Source organism: Neofelis nebulosa, chromosome 9, assembly GCF_028018385.1.
Source record: "Neofelis nebulosa isolate mNeoNeb1 chromosome 9, mNeoNeb1.pri, whole genome shotgun sequence".
NCBI classification, from domain to species: domain Eukaryota; kingdom Metazoa; phylum Chordata; class Mammalia; order Carnivora; family Felidae; genus Neofelis; species Neofelis nebulosa.
Window position 1 is genome coordinate 98285714 of NC_080790.1, and position 18115 is coordinate 98303828.

Here is an 18115-nt window from a genome sequence, read left to right on the forward strand (position 1 = left end):
TCCATGGTGCTTTCATACACCAGCTGATGGTGCCTTCCCAGGTCCTCAGGCTCTGCCCACTTTTCTTTTTTTAAAAAAATTTTTTAAATGTTTATTTACATTTGAGAGAGAGACAGAGCTTGAGCAGGGGAGGGGCAGAGACAGAGACAGAATCTGAAGCAGGCACCAGGCTCTGAGCTGTGAGCTGTCAGCACAGAGCCCGACATGGGGCTCGAACCCTCGAGTAGTGAGATCGTGACCTGAGGCAAAGTCAGCCACTCAAACAACTGAGCTACTGAGGTGCCCCTCTTCCATCTTTCTTCTTTCTGTTGTTCAGACCCAGAAACTCCTACTGTCCTACTCTCAGACTCACTTACTCTTTCTTCTGCCCACTCAAAGCTGCTTCTCAATCCCTCCAGGGAATTTTTCATTTGAGCTACTGTATTTTTTAGCTGCAGAATTTCTTTTTGGTTTCTTTTTAGGTTTTTTATCTCTTTGCTGACACGTCTATTTTGTTTATACAACATTTTCTTCACTTTCTCCACATCAGTTCTTAGGACATGTTTAAGACAGTTGTAAAGTCTGTCTTATAGATATGCCAGTCGGTCTTTTTCAGGGACAGTTTCTGTTGTTTTATTGTTTTTTCCTTTGAATGGGCCATATTTTCCTGTTTCTTTGTATTCCTTGTAATTTTTTGTTGAAATTGGATATTTGAATTTAATAATGTAGTAACTCTGGAAATCAGATTCTCTTCCTCCTCTGAGATTTACGGGTTTTTGTGTCTGGTTTTTTTTTGTGTGTGTGTGTTTTTTTATTGTTGTAGGGTGTCTGTGTATCAAAGATCAACCTGAGGTATAAACTTAAGGTCTTCCCGGGTCATTTCTGAGACTGTGCCTTTCCCTGGGCATCCATGGTGACTTTCTAATTTCCTCTGTATATGTGGTTACTTTTGATTGTCTTATCTTTAAAGTCTGGCTCCACAAAGGGGACAAAGAGAAAAATAAAATGGGGTGGGGTAGGGGGAGTGCCAGCCCTTTAAATCTCCTTCAAGTCATTTCAACCAGAGGGAGAAGGGTTTGCAACCATTCAGGGGAGGTGCAACCCACCTCTTCATCTGCATTTCTGTGATGAGAAGCAGCAATCAGCGATCAGAACACAGATTCCTGACATTTGGAGGACAGGGTCCTTTTTGTCTACCCTGGCTCCCACAAGCTACGTGTGAGCTGCTTGGGGAACAAGTGTGTTGCTGCCTGACACAGGGTTGAAGGGTGTGGAATGGGTAAATGTTACTAACAGCTGAATTTGACCAAATTCAACTGCAATTTACCTTCCAAGTCTCCTCTTGGAAGTTACAAGCCTTCAATATAGATCCAGAGATCCAAAATAGTTACATCAGACAGATTCTGCCATTTCAACTGTTTGTTGTCTAGGTGGGAACAGACTTCTGGTGCTTCCTACTCTGCCATCCCCCTGGAATCTTTGTCACACCCTTTAAAAAATTTTAGGAGCGCCTGGGTGGCTCAGTTGGTTTAGTGTCCGACTTCAGCTCAAGTCTCGATCTCGTGGTTTGTGAGTTCAAGCCCCACACCGGCCTCTGTGCTGACAGCTCCAAGCCTGGAGCCTGCTTCAGATTCTGTGTCTCCCTCTCTCTCTGCCCCTTCCTCCCCCTCAAAAATATATAAACATTTTTAAAAAAAGAAGCTGGGGACAGAACAATGGAAGGAAAATAAGTCAAAATCACTGCCTTCCCTGAGTTGATTTCTGATAAAGGAGATACACAATAAGAAAAAAGTATAGAATCAAGAAGGGCTAAGAGGGGCTCCTGGGTGGCTCAGTTGGTTGGGCGTCTGACTTCAGCTCAGGTCATGATCTCACAGCTTGTGAGTTCGAGTCCCGCATTAGGCTCTGTGCTGACAGCTCAGAGCCTGGAGCCTGCTTCAGATTCTGTGTCTCCCTCTCTCTCTGCCCCTCCCCTGCTCATGCTTGGTCTCTCTCCCTCTCAAAAAATAAACATTAAAAAATAATAAAATAAAAAATTTTAAATACTATGAATGTGCTTTATCATATTTCATCATATGTAAGACCCACTGACTTTAAGATATACCATTTTATCTACAACAAAAGAAGAAAACTAGCCATCAGTTATGACACACTATCCCTTATAAGATGTATCCAAATGTCAGAAATGAGAAATTAAAAAAAAAAAATTTTTAAAGAGATGCAAAAATTTTAAAACATGTGCATCTTGGGGTGCCTGGGTGGCTCAGTTGGTTAGGCGTTCAATTCTTGGTTTTGGCTCAGGTCATGATCTCACGGTTTCATGGGTTTGAGCTCCGTGTCACTGATAGTGCAGAGCCTGCTTGGAATTCTCTGTCTCCTTCTCCCTCTGCCCCTCTCCCATTTGCACTGTCTCTGTCTCTCTCAAAATAAATAAATAAACTTAAAAAAAAACTGTGCATCTTAGAAATCAATGAAATACAGTAATAGAAAAAAGTATTCAAAGTATTCTTCATTATTCAAAGTTATACCTCTTATATACTCCATACCTGAAATTAATATAACACTGTATGTTAACTATACTGGAATGAAAAAATATTAAATTAAAGGGGCACCTGGGTGGCTCAGTCAGTTAAGCATCCGACTTCAGCTCAGGTCATGATCTCACACTCTCTGAGTTCAAGCCCTGTGTGCTGACAGCTCAGAGCCTGGAGCCTGCTTCTGGTTCTGTGTCTCGCTCTCTCTCTGCCCCTCCCCTGCTCACGCCCTGTCTCTCTCTGTCTCAAAAATAAATAAAAAATAAATAAATAAAAACTTTTTTAAATATTGAATTAAAAACAAATTTTTAATGTATATTATATTTGAGAGAGAGACAGTGTGTGAGCAGGGGAGGGGCACAGAGAGAGGGAGACAGAATCTGAAGCAGGCTCCAGGCTCTGGGCTGACAGCACATAGCCCAATGCAGGACTCGAACTCACAAGCAGTGAGATAATGATCTGAGCTGAAGTTGGACACTTAACTAACCAAGCCACCTAGACAATCTGGAATTAAAAAAAAAATTAATAAAAAATTTTTTTTAATCCTGGAAAAATTCAAGGTCAGGATTATAAAAGCAGATTAAATGATCACACATACAAAGGCAATTAAACTGCAGCAATTAATTAAACCTTTTACTTTTTTTTTAAACATGTTTATTCATTTTTTGAGAGAGACAGAGTGTGAGTGGGGGAGGGGCAGAGAGAGAGGGCGACTCGGAAAACATTAAAGACACGAATGAAAAACCTGTAAACATCTAAAAGAAAATGTATTCAAATCCCGCACTTCATTACACAGCACACTATTCTCTTAGGTCATACGGCAAATGAGAAATGCTTATCTTGTTAGGAATTTAAAGAATGTTCTATGGATAGCAGAATTAAAATCTTCAGTAGCTATGAAAAAAATCTAACTGTACATGTTCTCTGCAGGCCGCTTCCCTGGGGCATAGTGATTCTGTGGATGTTCACACACAGAGCCGTCTGAGCACGTGCTGACTGCCTTGGGCAAGGGGTTTCGGTGGCTTTTCCAATCACCGATGCTTATAGCAGAGTTCCAAAAGCAAAGGACAATGTTGACGTAGGGAACTAATTGACAAGGAATCACAGAGTAATTTTTAATGATCTCTCATTCCTTCTGGTTAGATCAAGAAGAAAGTTGGTTGCTTTAAGTTCTAACTTAAAGCACACACTGCTTCCCTTTCTGATTACGAAAGAGGGCTTTGATTGCCTTTATGGGCCATGAGATCCAGCTATAATTCAATAACATTGTGTTATTTTTAGTGCACCTATTTTTATAGTTTCATTCTATGTATGGCAAATGATACGAATTTTCCACTTATCATGGCGGTGTGAAGTTTCTTTTCAAAATGAATGTACTTACAAAAAGGGGGGGGGGGCTTGATTCAAATAAGTAAATGGTAATTCTAGTGATTCACTAACATGGCCAAAAACCACTAGTTTAACAGTTAAACGGCACAGAAACTGGAGAGTAATTAATGCCTTTCAGTAAAGGATTAAAAAGGAAAAAAAGCCTTGGCTGATTCCTCTCCAAACATACTCTACAAATGAACAAATGAAACAACTGAACAACTTATGTTAAAATATAGCAAAATCCTTAAAAACAGGCAATTTAAATCCAATTTCTTCTAGAAGACAATCCACTAAGCAGAATGGCACTGAGAGATCAGGAAAACATTCCAAGATCTAATTTTATCAGTTTTTTTCCCTTTCTTGTGCTTTATAAATGGGGTATATTAAGTTCCATAAATAGTGCTAAATCATTAAACTAAGACAACAGATTCCCTTTCTTTAAGAAAAGAACCAGTTATACTGTCAATTCTTTTCTTAGTACTACTAAATAACTCAAGAACAAAAATAACTCCTTTTGTAAAAATGTACTGAATCTCTTCTATTTTCTCCTCACAGCGAGCCTTCAGAAAGCCGCCTCTCCTTTCAACTGCCCTCCCTGAGCTCCGAGTGATGCTGGCAGAGCTGTGTCTTCTCGGCGCCCGAGGAAACAGAGGCCACAGTGCATTCAGAGAAAGGACAGGTACAAACTTCCTGTTCTGACCTGATGTGATCAGAGCCTGTATCACGTCTACCCTGACCCAATTAAGCAAGACATATGAGCCTCACACAGGACTTAAGATGGCAACTAACAATCAGAATCTCATACAACTTGCAAATGCAGTCGGAAACTCACTAATCCCTAACGGCAATAAAAATCTTGTTGATCTGCATGGATCTTTAGTTAAAGCATGTGGTTTTAAGATCTGTGCCCTGGCATATCTGAGTGTGATGAGCCAAAGCAGCCACCAATGAGGCGTGATCAGCAGTAAAATCAATGCGTTATCATGTAGAGGAATGAATGAACAAGCCACATGCGTATTAATGTGCCTAGACTTTGCTAAGCACTATAATACCAAAACGTATCACCAGTATTTACTTTCCAGTTCATAAAAACAAATACTGATAAGAGTCTATTAATGAAGAGCAATTTAAAGAGGTGAAGTCAGCCATTGCCATTATCTTCCTTCCTCTGACCTTCTATCAGACACTGATTTCAAAAGGACAAATGATCATATATCCTCAAATTAGTTATTCATCCAACTATTAAACAGCCTCATGGAATTAAGCTCTCTATTGTTTAACATTCTAAGAATCTCTTCAAATCTCTTCATGCTCAGTAGAAACCAAAAGTGTCCTCTAAAGTAGGACTTTTAGAAAAGTCCGGAAACCTACATTTTTTAATAGTATATACTTCCGGGGTGCCTGGGTGGCTCAGTTGGTTAAGCATCCGACTCTTGATTTTGGCTCAGGTCATGATCTCATGGTTCGCGAGATCGAGTCCCACACAGGTCTCTGCTGGCAGCATGGAGCCTACTTAGGATTCTCTGTCTCTGCCCCTCCTGCTTGCGCTCGCTCTCAAAACAAATAAACATTAAAAAAAATCCAAAAAACAGTACATACTTTCACTTTGGTTTTCCACAAACACGTGTTTTAACTTAAAAAAGTAACATTTTCTGAATTAAAAAATTCTTTGTAATTGCCACAGGTACTCTAATTCCTAAAGGGCTGCATTAGGCTATCTCAAATCTTGTGTACTTTGTTCTTCACCTCTTTGTGCAAGTATAAGATTTCCAAAAATCACATTACCTATTCCCCAGTAAAAAGGTCCAATGTTTCTCAATAAAAGCACAGATATCTTCTTTCCATCGGAAATAACCTTGCCGTCCACTTCCTTCCAGAGACAAGTTATACATTGCCAGCATGACGACCTGGAACACAAACGCAACAAGGGCTGGGAGGCAAGCACGATTAGGGATGTTAACCTTCAGGGGGCAAGAGTTTGTTTTCTATTCTGAGTAGGAATGGTGGGGAACAGAGGGGGAAAGGGTGATATCTTGGAATACTCTCAGTATAGAATTTTATTTTCTGTTTTGCTTCCATTAGATCAATATCACTAATCCACTTAAGTATCTGCCGTTGTTCCTTACACGTTGCACATGCAGGGCTAATGTGTGGCTGAACTGATTATGATAAACAACGACTGTCCTATGCAAGCAACCTGTCCCGCCACCCCCCCTCCCCCCCCCTCCGTGTCCCTCCATCTTATACAACATGGCACTAGATAAAGGGACACTACTGGCTGTCAGGCATCCAGGTATCTGCTGCAGCCCACATTTTCTGAATGATGGTGCTAACCTTTATTTTGAAAGTCACCCCTGCCTATCTATATACTTTCCTAAGCTCTTTAGAGAGCAAAAACAAAGACTCTCAGAATTTCAAAGCTGAAAATAATGTTGGTCACCATCTACTCGGTGTTTAGCCATTTTTAGCTGCGGAAACCTTTCTTCTGATGAAATTAGCATTACTCTCAGAGCTCCAAGTGGAAACTCCTCATCTGGTCCAGCCTTGCTCGTCTACAGGTGATTAATTCATAGCCCAGAATTGGGAAGTGTTTTCCAGAAATATAAGTAACGTGTGCTCACTGTAAAAGACTTCCATAATAGAAAAGCAAAGAAGGAAGTAAAAATCACTCTAGATCTGCCATCAAGAAACAATCACTTTTAACATGTTCAATGACTATCCTTTGAGGCATTTCTTTTTGCATCAATATATATGCAATTTTGTCATGATGTAAATTCATGTAAATGAACAAAACAATACAAGCTATTTGAAACTACATTTTCAACCTAATGAAAATAATGATTGATTTGGGGCCACTGAAATTGAAAAAGGGACAGAGAATCTATGTAAGGAATCTAACTTAATTATTCTTTCCAGAAGGAACATCCTGAAAGTGTAAGGAGGCTAGTAAACTGCAGTTCAGGCTCCCCAACCCCCGTGCTCACAGCTCGAGACCTTCAATGGTCCAAGGGAAAACCTCCAACTCAAAGGGCCCAGTAATACTGACACTTCCACTAACCAAGCTCCCCGCTCCTTACACTTGTGAAACCTGCAGAAACCCCACCAAACAATTAATCCCATTGACGGATTTGTCCAGTCCTTCCACTCACTGTTGCAACAGGTCTACATCAACTAACCAACAGCGTCCTTAAAAAGTTATTGTCCATGAGGACTTACTATTCAACGGATATGGAGTTTCAGTTTGGGAAGATAAATATGTTTGGAGATGGACAGCGATGATGGTTGCAAAACAATGTGAATGTACCGAATGCCGCTGAATTATATGCTTAAAGGTGGTTAAAATAGTAAACTTTCATGTTATGTATATTTTACCTCAATTTTAAAAGCTATTGTTCAAGAAATACTTTAAGGAAAGTCTGAAATCAGCTTCTTTTGCCTACTCCCAGACCCCTCAAGTACTTCAGACACACGTATTCACTGTTAATCTCGGCAGTAGAGACACTGTCTGCTACTTTATTTCTGGTACTTTTTTTGCATGTCTGAATTATTTCACCACTTTAAAAAGCTAAAATTCACACATTTACTTGAAAATAACTTTTTCTGTAACACTTAATATTTATTAAGCAAACTGCAAAATCTATGAAGGACATGGTTTTCCCCCTCGCCTGGAATCTGGAATCTTAAAAAAAAATGAATCCCAGTTCAGTTTTTCACTCTCACAAGAGCTTATCAGTGACAGAGTATCCCCAGGGCCCAGCTCGGGGCTGGCTCAGCCACAGTAGGCACTTCACAAGTACCTGCTGAAAAACACCTAGAAAAATAATGAGCACAGATCACGGTACGTGCTACACCTGCCATGTAAGAATAAGCATCCAGGATGAGAATATAACCACTACCCTATCCTTCCCAAACACATGATGGTTTCTCCCGCATTTCAAACTGCTGTTCGCAAGTCACTACGAGAAGAGAACACAAAAAAGAGCGTGGAAGAAAGGTCAGGAGACCAGACCCTCTGTACTGTTGGTATTTTGTGGTGAAACAGGCATTTCTACTTATTACTTTGGTAAATCAACAAATATAAAGTTTAAGATTTAAAAAGACAGAAACCCCACATTCCAATATATTATTTGGTGACATCAATAGAATCTATAAAACACCATCTGATTAGCTCTTTCTTGAGATGCTGGGGTTTTTATTTTTAATTTTTTGTAAAATTCTTTTCATTTTATTTATTTGAGAGAGAGGGAGAGAGCAGGTACAAGTGAGGAAAGGGGGGAGAGGGAGAGGGAGGGGGAGGGAGGGAGAGAGAGAGAGAGGGGGGGGGAGAGAGAGAGACAGAGAGAGAGAATCTTAAGCAGGCTCTGCATTCAGTGAGGAGCCCGACGCAGTGCTCAATCCCATGACCCTGGGATCAAGACCTGAGCCAAAATCAAGAGTCAGACACTCAACCGACTGAGCCACCCAGGCACCCTGAGGCTGGGTTTCTTAGAGGCAACTAGAAATACTGGTCAGTAGTTTACCAAGAACCAGACGTGTCTGATCTATCACTTCATCGTACCAAGATACTATCTACCATCAATCGATCTTCTGGAAGTGAAAACATAATTTTCAAGTGATGTCAGCCTAATTAAATGTGCAAACTGAGCCAATATTGTATCTTCTGAGCAATATAACCAAAAGCCAGTTGTTCTCTTCAAAAGAACCTCCGCAAAAACTCATATTCTTGCCAATAAATTACGTATATTTGCTCTTCTTCCACTTTACAGCTTTTTGAGACGCTTACAGATCAAATGCAAATCTGCTGATGGGTGTACAATCTATTATATTAATCTGACCTTGCCTAGACACAATATCCCAGGTACACCTTGAGAAAAACATCCCAATTACAATACGCATAAGACTATATCCTCAGTACAAACATCCCTTCATTTTCTACTTGCATACTCAGCCAAGTCAAAAAAGGCTCCCTAAATTCACCACTGACAGATTTCATTAGCACATCTCCTAGTAAAGCACTGATAATTAACAGTCCAAGCTGCTAAAGCAACTGCAGTTTATAAGGAATACCTTAGTGGCTCAGATCATTTCATCCAAACTCTTTCTCATTTACCCTGTTTATTTCTTTCATAGCAAAAAAGTGCTATGGGTAATTAACTTGTTTATTTGTCTGCTTATTGTCTAAAATGTCTAAAATGTCAGCTGCCTAGCTGTCTTCCTCATCACAGCAGTCTCCAGGCCTAGAATGACACCTGGTTCATCATGGGCACTCAATATTTGTTAAATGAATAAACATAAAAACTCAAAGTAATGTGTAATTCGTTCATTTTTAGAATTCAGACTATGGCCATTGGTACCTTGCAATAGACCTAGTTAGTAATATAAAAACAAACCAAAAAAATTAAGACAAGCTGGCGATCAGTAAAAAGCTATTGTTCAGGCTACAGTTGGCTTGGAGGAGGGGGCTGGTACTAGAGACGGCTAAAAGGTGGACGTAGATATTCATTCCCCCAACAATATTCAAACATATCCCTGTTCAAATGCGGAAAAGCCAGATTACGTTGGCTTCTGCAATGAGCCACGTTATACTTTCCCAAACTATTTCCGACGTGGTCACCTTTACATTGTGCTAAAAACGGCTGCCAGAAAAATATGAACCTCATTGGGAATTCAATTAAAATCAGAGTCTGGCATCATATCCATGTGAAATTGTGTGTGTGAGGTTTTCGAGAATCTCAAACCTAATTCACCACATTAGCAGGGAGTATTTTCACAAAGAACTCCTTTCTCCCTATATTTATCATTTTCATTGTGAAGCAAGGAGCGACCCTCAAAACAGCTCAAAAGCCTATGTGTAAGCTCCCTGTTCTCTGAATATTCATTCCAATGAATTCCTTGGGGGATTGACCCTGCAAATTCTAGGGGAAGAGCTTTTTACTCACTTGCTGCCATGTCAGTTTCAGCCTTTCATACTGCTCCTTGCCATCTTCTGAGCAATCGGAACAAGTGAATCTAAAAAAATTATCACCCTTAAGGTAACTGAGCTGTTCCCTCAGCTGACCTAGGAGAAAAACAAAAAAGCACATCATAGGTTTATCTAGAGCAGCATTTATCAGTGTATCAACCAGATTTTCCATGCTTCCCGTGTGTTCTTCCTCCTTTTCAGCTAACCCATGATAGCAGGACAGGAATAGGGAAAACAGAAGAAAAGCACAGAAGAAAAGCGTATGCCTGTTAAGTGTACGCTTCCTAGCTTTTAGGAGAAAGATGCTGGAAAATCACGTTTTCATTGCTCTCACTGGATTTTCCAACTGTTAACATTCCTGACTCTTATGGGTCTCCACACTCTTTCAAGAAATATCTGAGTTCCCACTGCGTGCCAGGCACTGGCCTAGGAACCGGAACACAGCGCCCAAGATAGTCTGCTTTCGGCATTTTAGAAGTTCTGAGGGTGATGTACAAGGAAATAGGTAATCATAATAGCACAACGGTTCTCCATCCTCACTGTACATTGGAATCACCCATGGAGTGGTTTTGTTTTTTTAAAAGATGCCTGGGCCTACTCACACAGAATGAACCAATCTCTAAAAGGCGGGGTCTGGGTCTCTCCATTTTCTAATGTTCCCCAGGTGATGCCAATGCTCTGGGAGACAGGACAACCACTGGAATGGAATGTGGTGTGTGCCACAGGGCAATGCGAGGGTACATAAAAGGGAGGCCCAACCCATACAAGGAAGATGGGAGAGCTAGAAAAAGTGGCATTGACAGGGGACCTGAAGGATGATTAGAATTGGCCAGGGGAAGAGGGGTGCCTATGTGAATGGCGGGAGCCCACGGAGGCTACAGAGACACATATTCCAGAGAGGAAATTAAAATGTGCAGAGACCTTGGTATAAGAATTTTTTTGTGGAGAATTAAAAGCTCACCCTAACTGCAAAGTTCTGGTTGTGTGGGGACAGGATACTGAGGAGAGACGCTGAGGAAGTTAGCAGGGACCCTATCGTGATGGACAGTTTAAAATGTATCCTTAGAGGACAAGGTGGAACGCCAGAGATTTCTCAGGCAGGGCCCTAAATCACAAGCAGAAAGAGCTCAGAAGCAAACGCTAGCTAATGCATAGAAAGTTCTAGATTGTTTCCTATGAAACTGTTACTATTAATTTATTAATAGTAACTATTAATCTGAATAGTTAAATCCATCTTAAAAACACTTCCACATACCAGAAACTGACCCGTTTCAGCTGAAATTTCTCTGACCTAGTTACAAAGTATTACACAAAGAATTCCTCTGGTACCGATGTCTTTCCTAGTCTCTGCCGAATGGGAAAATCCCATTTTGGTAAGACTCGTGATGGCTGCCAAAGCATGCTCCTTGAGAGCCAGGATACTGGCAGATGAAAAGATTAGCTGAAAGAGTGAGGTATCGGGGTAGCATGTGTATATATATCTGTCGTCAGCAGATCTAGGAGGCCAGCAAGCAGAAAACAAGAATGGTCCCAGAAAAAAAGCATAAAATATTTTTAATCTGCTAATTCTGATTTACTTCAGCATACAACAGCAGTTTTCCACGGAAGTTAAATATTAATAGAGTAACTTGAACTTTCATTCTATACTGGGCCTAGTATTGGGCCCTAAATCCATAACGTGATCTTGTTAAACAATGTGGCTAATTCTTTAAATAACACAGGATTTCCAACTTTCTTTTATTGGGTTGTCGTCCAAAATGTTAACTTAACAATGTGAGAGGTTGACAGTAATTTTTATTAGCACAAATGTGTCTATGTTTTATATAAATCTGTCATTAACCAACTAAACTAATCATAAATTAATAATTATCTTTTTATTTAGGTCCATTGTACATTCATGTTTCGTTCACAGGTGAGAAAAACAAACCTTCACATTGGAACTGACAAATCAAAGGAATTGAGAAGCTCCTTACTGGCCGGTATCCATTTTTGGCACTTGTCACAGAAGTAGGACAGCTGCTCCTCCATCCAGGACACATCTCCTTCGTCACTGTTGAGGGAATCCCCACTCTGATCATGAGATAAGTCCACTGATGCCTGGTCCTCCGATTCAACGATCAGGAGAGTCTCCCCCTCCACCTCCCCCTCCTCCAGCCCTTCTGAGGTAGATGTTCTCGTGGCTTCATCATCATGCCGGCTTATCAAACTACTCAGGTGGATGTTACTATCCATCCCTTCCTCTCCCAGGCTCTCAAGTGCTTTTCACGAACAATCCTAAGCTCTGGACACCAGGCTTCAAGGGGCTTCTACCAGGATCACACAGACAGAAACTCTTCACGAGAGTGTCTGCCCACTTCTTTACTCAGATAGAAGGGACTTTTAAGCAATAATTTAGAATATGTGATCCACTGTCCTTGTCTTTGGTCAAGTTTGAAAGGACAGTGACAAAAAAAGGGTGAACACCTCACAAAGCTATTCTCCATCCACACACACCCACACTCAACACTGTCCCATCAATATTTGGCATCCATTTCAAGTCATGTTTTTTGAGATCCTTTTGCCAATAACATCTTCTCTCTTTCTGCTTCAAGTTGCTCAGTCAAAATAATCTGTTCTCCCAAGAGACGAATGTTTTCTTTTTTCCGATTCTGCCTCTCAATGTCTCTGATCACTCCATCGTGAAGCCTCTAAAAACGCAAGAAACAGATTTCAGTAACACCCAAACAGGTGGTTCCCTTCCTTGTGCCATTCAATCTGAGTAACAGTACTACCAAAATACACTGAAAACTTTGAGACTCCAAATACCTAATTACTATTTCAACTTTCTGCATAAATGTAAAATGTAACAAGCTATCAGATTAATTTGGTCGTGTGCTCCACCAGTGTTATTACTTAAAATGACTTCTTAACCATATTTTAAGAAATTCCTGAACATTCAGTATAGAAGCTTCATGGGAAATTAAAAAAAGAAAAGAAAAAAAAAACTGTTCCTGAGGTGAATTTTAAAAGTTTAATTGAATGCTTTAAAAGATCTGGTGAGAATTACTACAGTAACTTTACAAACTACTTTCCTATTAGCAATGATCCTAGCTGAATAATAAATATCAAAGAAAAAAAAGATTCCTGAAATTTAAACAAACTATCAGGATCAAGAAAATAAAGATCTTAGCTTCTTCTAGTGCATAAGAAGAAGTAAAAATTATACAGAATTACTAATCAATTACATGACTGAGAGAGACGGGAAAAATACAATGCTACTACCAGAGGAAAAAAGAAAGGTGGTAGTTACTTTGAGAAGCACTAAAGACAGGTCGGAAATTCCAGAACACGGACTTGGCACCTAAGATGAGACTTTTTAAAGCCTAAGTCCAGTCATTACTAATAATTGCCATTTTCTAGTTTTTAGGTCCCCAAATACTAATTTTTTTTTAACAGCAGCCTTGTGAGGTAGAATTAATGGGGGTGGGGCCCAGGGCCTGGGGTTTTGTTTGTTGGTAATCATTAGGTCTATTTTATTTTACTACTACCATCATTATTTTTAAGCGGGCACTATGCCCAGCACAGAGCCCAACAATGCACTTAAACTCACAACCCTGAGATCAAGACCTGAGCTGAGATCAAGAGTCAGACGCTCAACCGACTGAGCTACTGAGGTGTCCCTATTATGCCTATTTAAAGAAACTCGCCAAGTACCTACTTGCCAGATCTCCTCCAGGCCTAGAGTTTCACTCACTATTATGGGGGGGAATTGGGAAGTTTAAGAGTCCTAGAACAGATAACACAATTGAAAACCATCTTTTTTGGACCCTGCTCCTTAGCCAGATCTCCAGAGACATTTGGCTCCTCCCTCCCCAGTCCTTTGGGTCCTGTACTTCCTGTACCATGACACACCCATGCACACACCCCACCCCACCCCCAAAGCCCACACCATCCACTGGAATCATTCTTTCCATACCTGCCTCTGGGATCTTCCATACCTGATCTTCCTTCCTCAGACTTCAGCATATGGCTTAGGAGCTTGCTCTCCTGCCATCATTGTAGTGCTACCTTCTTTCAAGTTGCAGTGTATGCCAACTGCCTGTGACCTGCACTTAGCTACCTTACTAATCACTCTCTTACTAACCACCAAGACCTCTTCACCATTACTCATGTAGTACAACTCGTTTTGCTGGGTTCCTGTGAGGATTAATGTCAGTGCCTGGCCTGTGGTAAACAGTCAAGAAATGCTAGAAAACAAGTCATTATTTTATTTCTTGCTTCCTTGAACCTTCCAACATACCCAATGTGTCAATCATTTGTCTTCTTCCTAGTGTAAAAAAAAAAAGTCCACTGAATGACTGGATGCAAAATAAACACAGGTTATTCCGGTCAATCTTTTCTTCATCTAATTTCCAAATACCTAAATCTTTGTTTTTCCACCCTCTAGTACAGAGATACTCAACCCCAGCTGCATGTTAGAATCCCCTGGGTGGTTTTTAACACATACGTGATCAAGATTCCCCATATCCAAGAGATTCTGATTTAAGAGGTCTGGAGTAGGTGACATTGTAAAAACGAGAGATGCTGAGTTAGTTCAGAACCAAGCTCTCATCCATCCCTACCCCATAGTCTGAAAATCTCTGCCTCCACTGACCTCAGAACTACATCTGACCATCCTCTACTCCACCTCAGATTTCTTTTGATCACCTTCTTTTCCTTTCACTTTTATTTTTTTTATTTTTTTTTTTTAATTTTTTTTTTCAACATTTTTTTATTTATTTTTGGGACAGAGAGAGACAGAGCATGAACGGGGGAGGGGCAGAGAGAGAGGGAGACACAGAATCAGAAACAGGCTCCAGGCTCCGAGCCATCAGCCCAGAGCCTGACGCGGGGCTCGAACTCACGGACCGCGAGATCGTGACCTGGCTGAAGTCGGACGCTTAACCGACTGCGCCACCCAGGCGCCCCTCCTTTCACTTTTAGAAGAGAAACTTGCCTGCCTCTATTCCAAAAGCTCCGCCCTCAGAACCCATACTTTGTTCCCCAATCTCTAACCTCTTCCATGCCCTCATTACTCACCCCAATAGCCCCTCCCCCAAATTCTTATACCATCACACCTTCCCGATTTCCAGACTGTGAACAAGGACAACACTTCTTCTGCTTCATCTCTGTGTACCAAGCACACTGCACAGCCCAGTACGACAAAAGGCCATTTACTATTGATTCATCCAGTTCATTACTTCCACCCTTGGCAAAACTAAGCCCAACCCTAACGCACGCACTGACCTAGTTGCCTGTTCTCAACTCAACTTTCAGCACCGGTGTGAAGCAGTTACAAACTCAGGAACGCCCGTCCTTCCTATCTTTGTTTCCCAAAGCGCCTAGTGTGGTGCCTGGCACACACAGACCAATCACTAAACATTTGCCAACTAGAGTAAAAACAATATGAACTGACACACACGGAACGGGCGGTCGGTCAACCGATCAGTAAGTTACAGATATTTCTAGAAATACAGGTACAGAAAAAAGAAAAATTGGAGGCTGGTATCTCTAATTCCCAGAATCTTGTTTCCACAGCATACTGTTTCTTAAAACAAACAAACAAACAAACAAACAAACAAACAAAAAGCATCCACTAAATTACCTTGGCTAAAGGCAGAGAAAGTGGATTCGGGGCAGCCTCCTTAATCCTAGGATAAAATCTCATTAACACTGGAAATGAGATACATTAGGGTTGAGCCTCAACCTTGGGCCTGGGGTTGGGGAGAGGCCGACAACTTGCTGAGTGCACCCCCACGAAAACCCTTTCCCGCCTCTACTTTGCAGCGGCCCAAGCGACACGCTGAAAAGTCCGTGCCACTGTAGGCTGGAGGTGACCTGGGAACCGGGCCACCCACCACCCTGCAGGCCTGCCTTAGCTGGAGCCAGGAGGCTGAGGGCGCGGAGGGCAGGGGCTCCCCCGCGCCGGCAGGACGGGGTCGCCGGGGCCTCCCGGTGCACGCGGCCGCGGGGGCTGCGGCGCCCGGGCCGGGCGGACGGCGTGGGAGCCGCAGTCGCGTGACCGGGGTGATCGAGGAATGGGTGGGACGCAGGATCGCGCCGCCGCGGAGCCGACGAAAGAGGGAGAGACGAGGAGCAACGGAGAACCACGCGGAGAGAGGCCACTGGGCCTTAGGTCGCCCTCGCGGGCCCCGGAAGAGGAGGTCACGTGACACCGACCTGCCGGTCCTGCCGCTGCTTCAGATGCACGCCGGCCACGGTGGCCGCCGTCAGCACCACCGACAGGCCCAGCACCACCTTCGAGCTCCTCGACATCCCCGCGCCGGCCGCCGCGGCCTCCGCCTACCCGCCACGGGCCCCAGGGCCGCAACCGAACGCGACTCGGAGGCTGCGGGTCAGGCTCGACCGCTCGAGCGCAGAGCCCCTGCAGCCGCTGCACCGCCCGCCGCGCCAGGCGCTAGCAATCGAGAGCCGAGCGCGGAGCGGCGTCCCTGCACTGCTGAAGTGTGGCTGCGGTTGCCTCTTCTTCCCGTCCCCTCACACACACATAATCTGTCCCCTCTGAGCGTTCTGCTGACCCTGGTCCTTTGCTCGATACCAGCCTTAGTAATCGCAGCCTCTTTGGCCCTTTGCGCGGTAGGTGCCACCAGAAGATGGAGTTTTTGCTTGTAGATCCATAATTAAATGTTGTAGACACCTGTTTTCATCTAAATACTGTGGGCTGGCTGGTCAGGCTCTGATTTTTCTTAAAACCGAAAAGCTTTCTGGCTAAAGGGCATGCTAACTGGGTAGCGATGCCTCTTCGTTTAAAGCGCTGGTCAACTTGCTTCCCGTGTAATTACTAAGAGATTGCCTTTATACCTTTGGAGCCTCAGTTCCTGCACCAATAAGACAGGATTCCTGATTCCCACATTACTAGGGAAATGAATGAATGAATGAATGAATGAATGTAAGGCATTATGCAAGGCATCGTTTTCACTTTTCCTTGTGGTAGAAAGAAATTTGGCTTTCCGGAAAGTGTAAAGTATCTAATAGAATAGGCAATGGAAAGGTATTCCCATTAAGTCATGCTTTCCCACTGGAATTCACAGAGAGCAAGCTTCTTCCTGTGGAAAGAACTATGGCCAGTACTGATTAGGACCAGGTCTTGGTTAGCACCACCCAAGGGCTTCTCCAATATTCATTTCTGTAGTGCTTTGCTATTCCAGTTTGTTACTTAGTGTAAATGGCATGAGATGATTATTGCTTGTAAGAAATGTAATAAAAAAAATTGAATACTTTTTTCAAACCACATTTTGTCCATGGCATTTTTCTCAGCCAGAGGAGGATATATCACTGAATTGGGAAACTGAGTTCCTCCCCTAATAGACTGTGGAGTTAGAAGCACTTCAATTCAAGGTGTATTTGTATTCTTTTGTAATAGAAAAGAAAAAACAGTATTAGACTGCTTTTTTACTTCATGACCTGAGCTGAAGTCAGACGCTTAATTGACTGAGCCACCCAGGTGATTCGGAAAAGAACAAACAATATTAGACTGCTTTTTTACTTGTGGTGGACTCCAGATATTTTTCTCTGTAAGTCAGTGAGCCTTCAGCAAGCTACATGTCCTTAGAATTTGTCAGTTAGATGGCCTTTCACTATTGTAACCAATTTTCAACTTGTCTTCTTGAAATATACTTTTGTTCTCCTTTCAAAACATCCTTTATGTGTTAACGGTGTCAAATTTAAAAGTGGATTATCTGTTTAAATATTTATGACCCCCAGCAGGGTGTTTTGTGTGATTATTGTCACATAAATGACAGGGATAGGAGGGAATGAGTATAGACTCCTCTAGCCAATAATCACAATACAAAAGACGAGGGATGCCTATGTGGCTCAGTCTGTTGAGCGAGCATTCAACTCTTGATTTCGGCTCAGGTCATGCAGAGATGGAGCCCTGCATCAGGCTCCGCGCTGACAGGGTGGAACCTACTTGGGATTCTCTCTCTCCCTCTCTCTCCCCTCCCCCACTTTCTCAAAAATAAATAAATAAACATTACTTAAAAAAAGACAGGGAGACAGTTGACAAGTAGCAATTTGCTATGGTTCACATGTTTGTGTCCCCCCTAACACTTGTATGTTGAAATCCTAACCCCCTGGTGGGGTGGTATAGGAGATGGGGACTTTGGGAGGTAGTTAGGTTTAGATAGGCTCATTAGGGTCAAGCCCCCAGGCTGGATTAGTGTCCTCTTAAGAACAAGAGACTACAGCTCGCTCTCCACCATGTCAGGACACAGCAAGAAGACAGCTA

At 42.3% G+C, this 18115-nt stretch overlaps 2 protein-coding genes across 2 annotated transcripts in view; both read right to left on the minus strand.

The window, feature by feature from the left end:
• Nucleotides 1-12078, minus strand: part of KAT14 (lysine acetyltransferase 14) — a 36546-nt gene extending 24468 nt beyond the window's left edge. Inside the window, exons 1-3 of the mRNA XM_058684802.1 lie at nt 11820-12078; nt 9824-9942; nt 5670-5791 (exon numbers count right to left, since the gene is read on the minus strand). Coding sequence (XP_058540785.1) covers nt 5670-5791; nt 9824-9942; nt 11820-12078 — 500 coding nt within the window. The remainder of the gene's footprint in view (nt 1-5669; nt 5792-9823; nt 9943-11819) is intronic.
• A 298-nt stretch (nt 12079-12376) lies between these two features.
• On the minus strand, nt 12377-16241 carry LOC131485374 (protein PET117 homolog, mitochondrial). Its single transcript, XM_058684803.1, has 2 exons — nt 16045-16241; nt 12377-12533 (listed from the first exon to the last, which is right to left on the minus strand). Exons 1-2 carry the CDS (start codon nt 16138-16140, stop codon nt 12384-12386), a joined length of 246 nt encoding a protein of 81 aa, XP_058540786.1. The 5' UTR covers nt 16141-16241; the 3' UTR covers nt 12377-12383.
• Nucleotides 16242-18115: the final 1874 nt, after the last annotated feature.

What these genes read in the sequence shown, in the direction of transcription:
- LOC131485374 (XM_058684803.1), bottom strand. Translation starts at nt 16,140, where the DNA reads ATGTCGAGGAGCTCGAAGGTGGTGCTGGGCCTGTCGGTGGTGCTGACG. An exon ending in AGCAGCGGCAGGACCGGCAG is followed by an intron (nt 12,534 to 16,044) that starts GTCGGTGTCACG and finishes TTGCGTTTTTAG; the next exon opens with AGGCTTCACGATGGAGTGAT.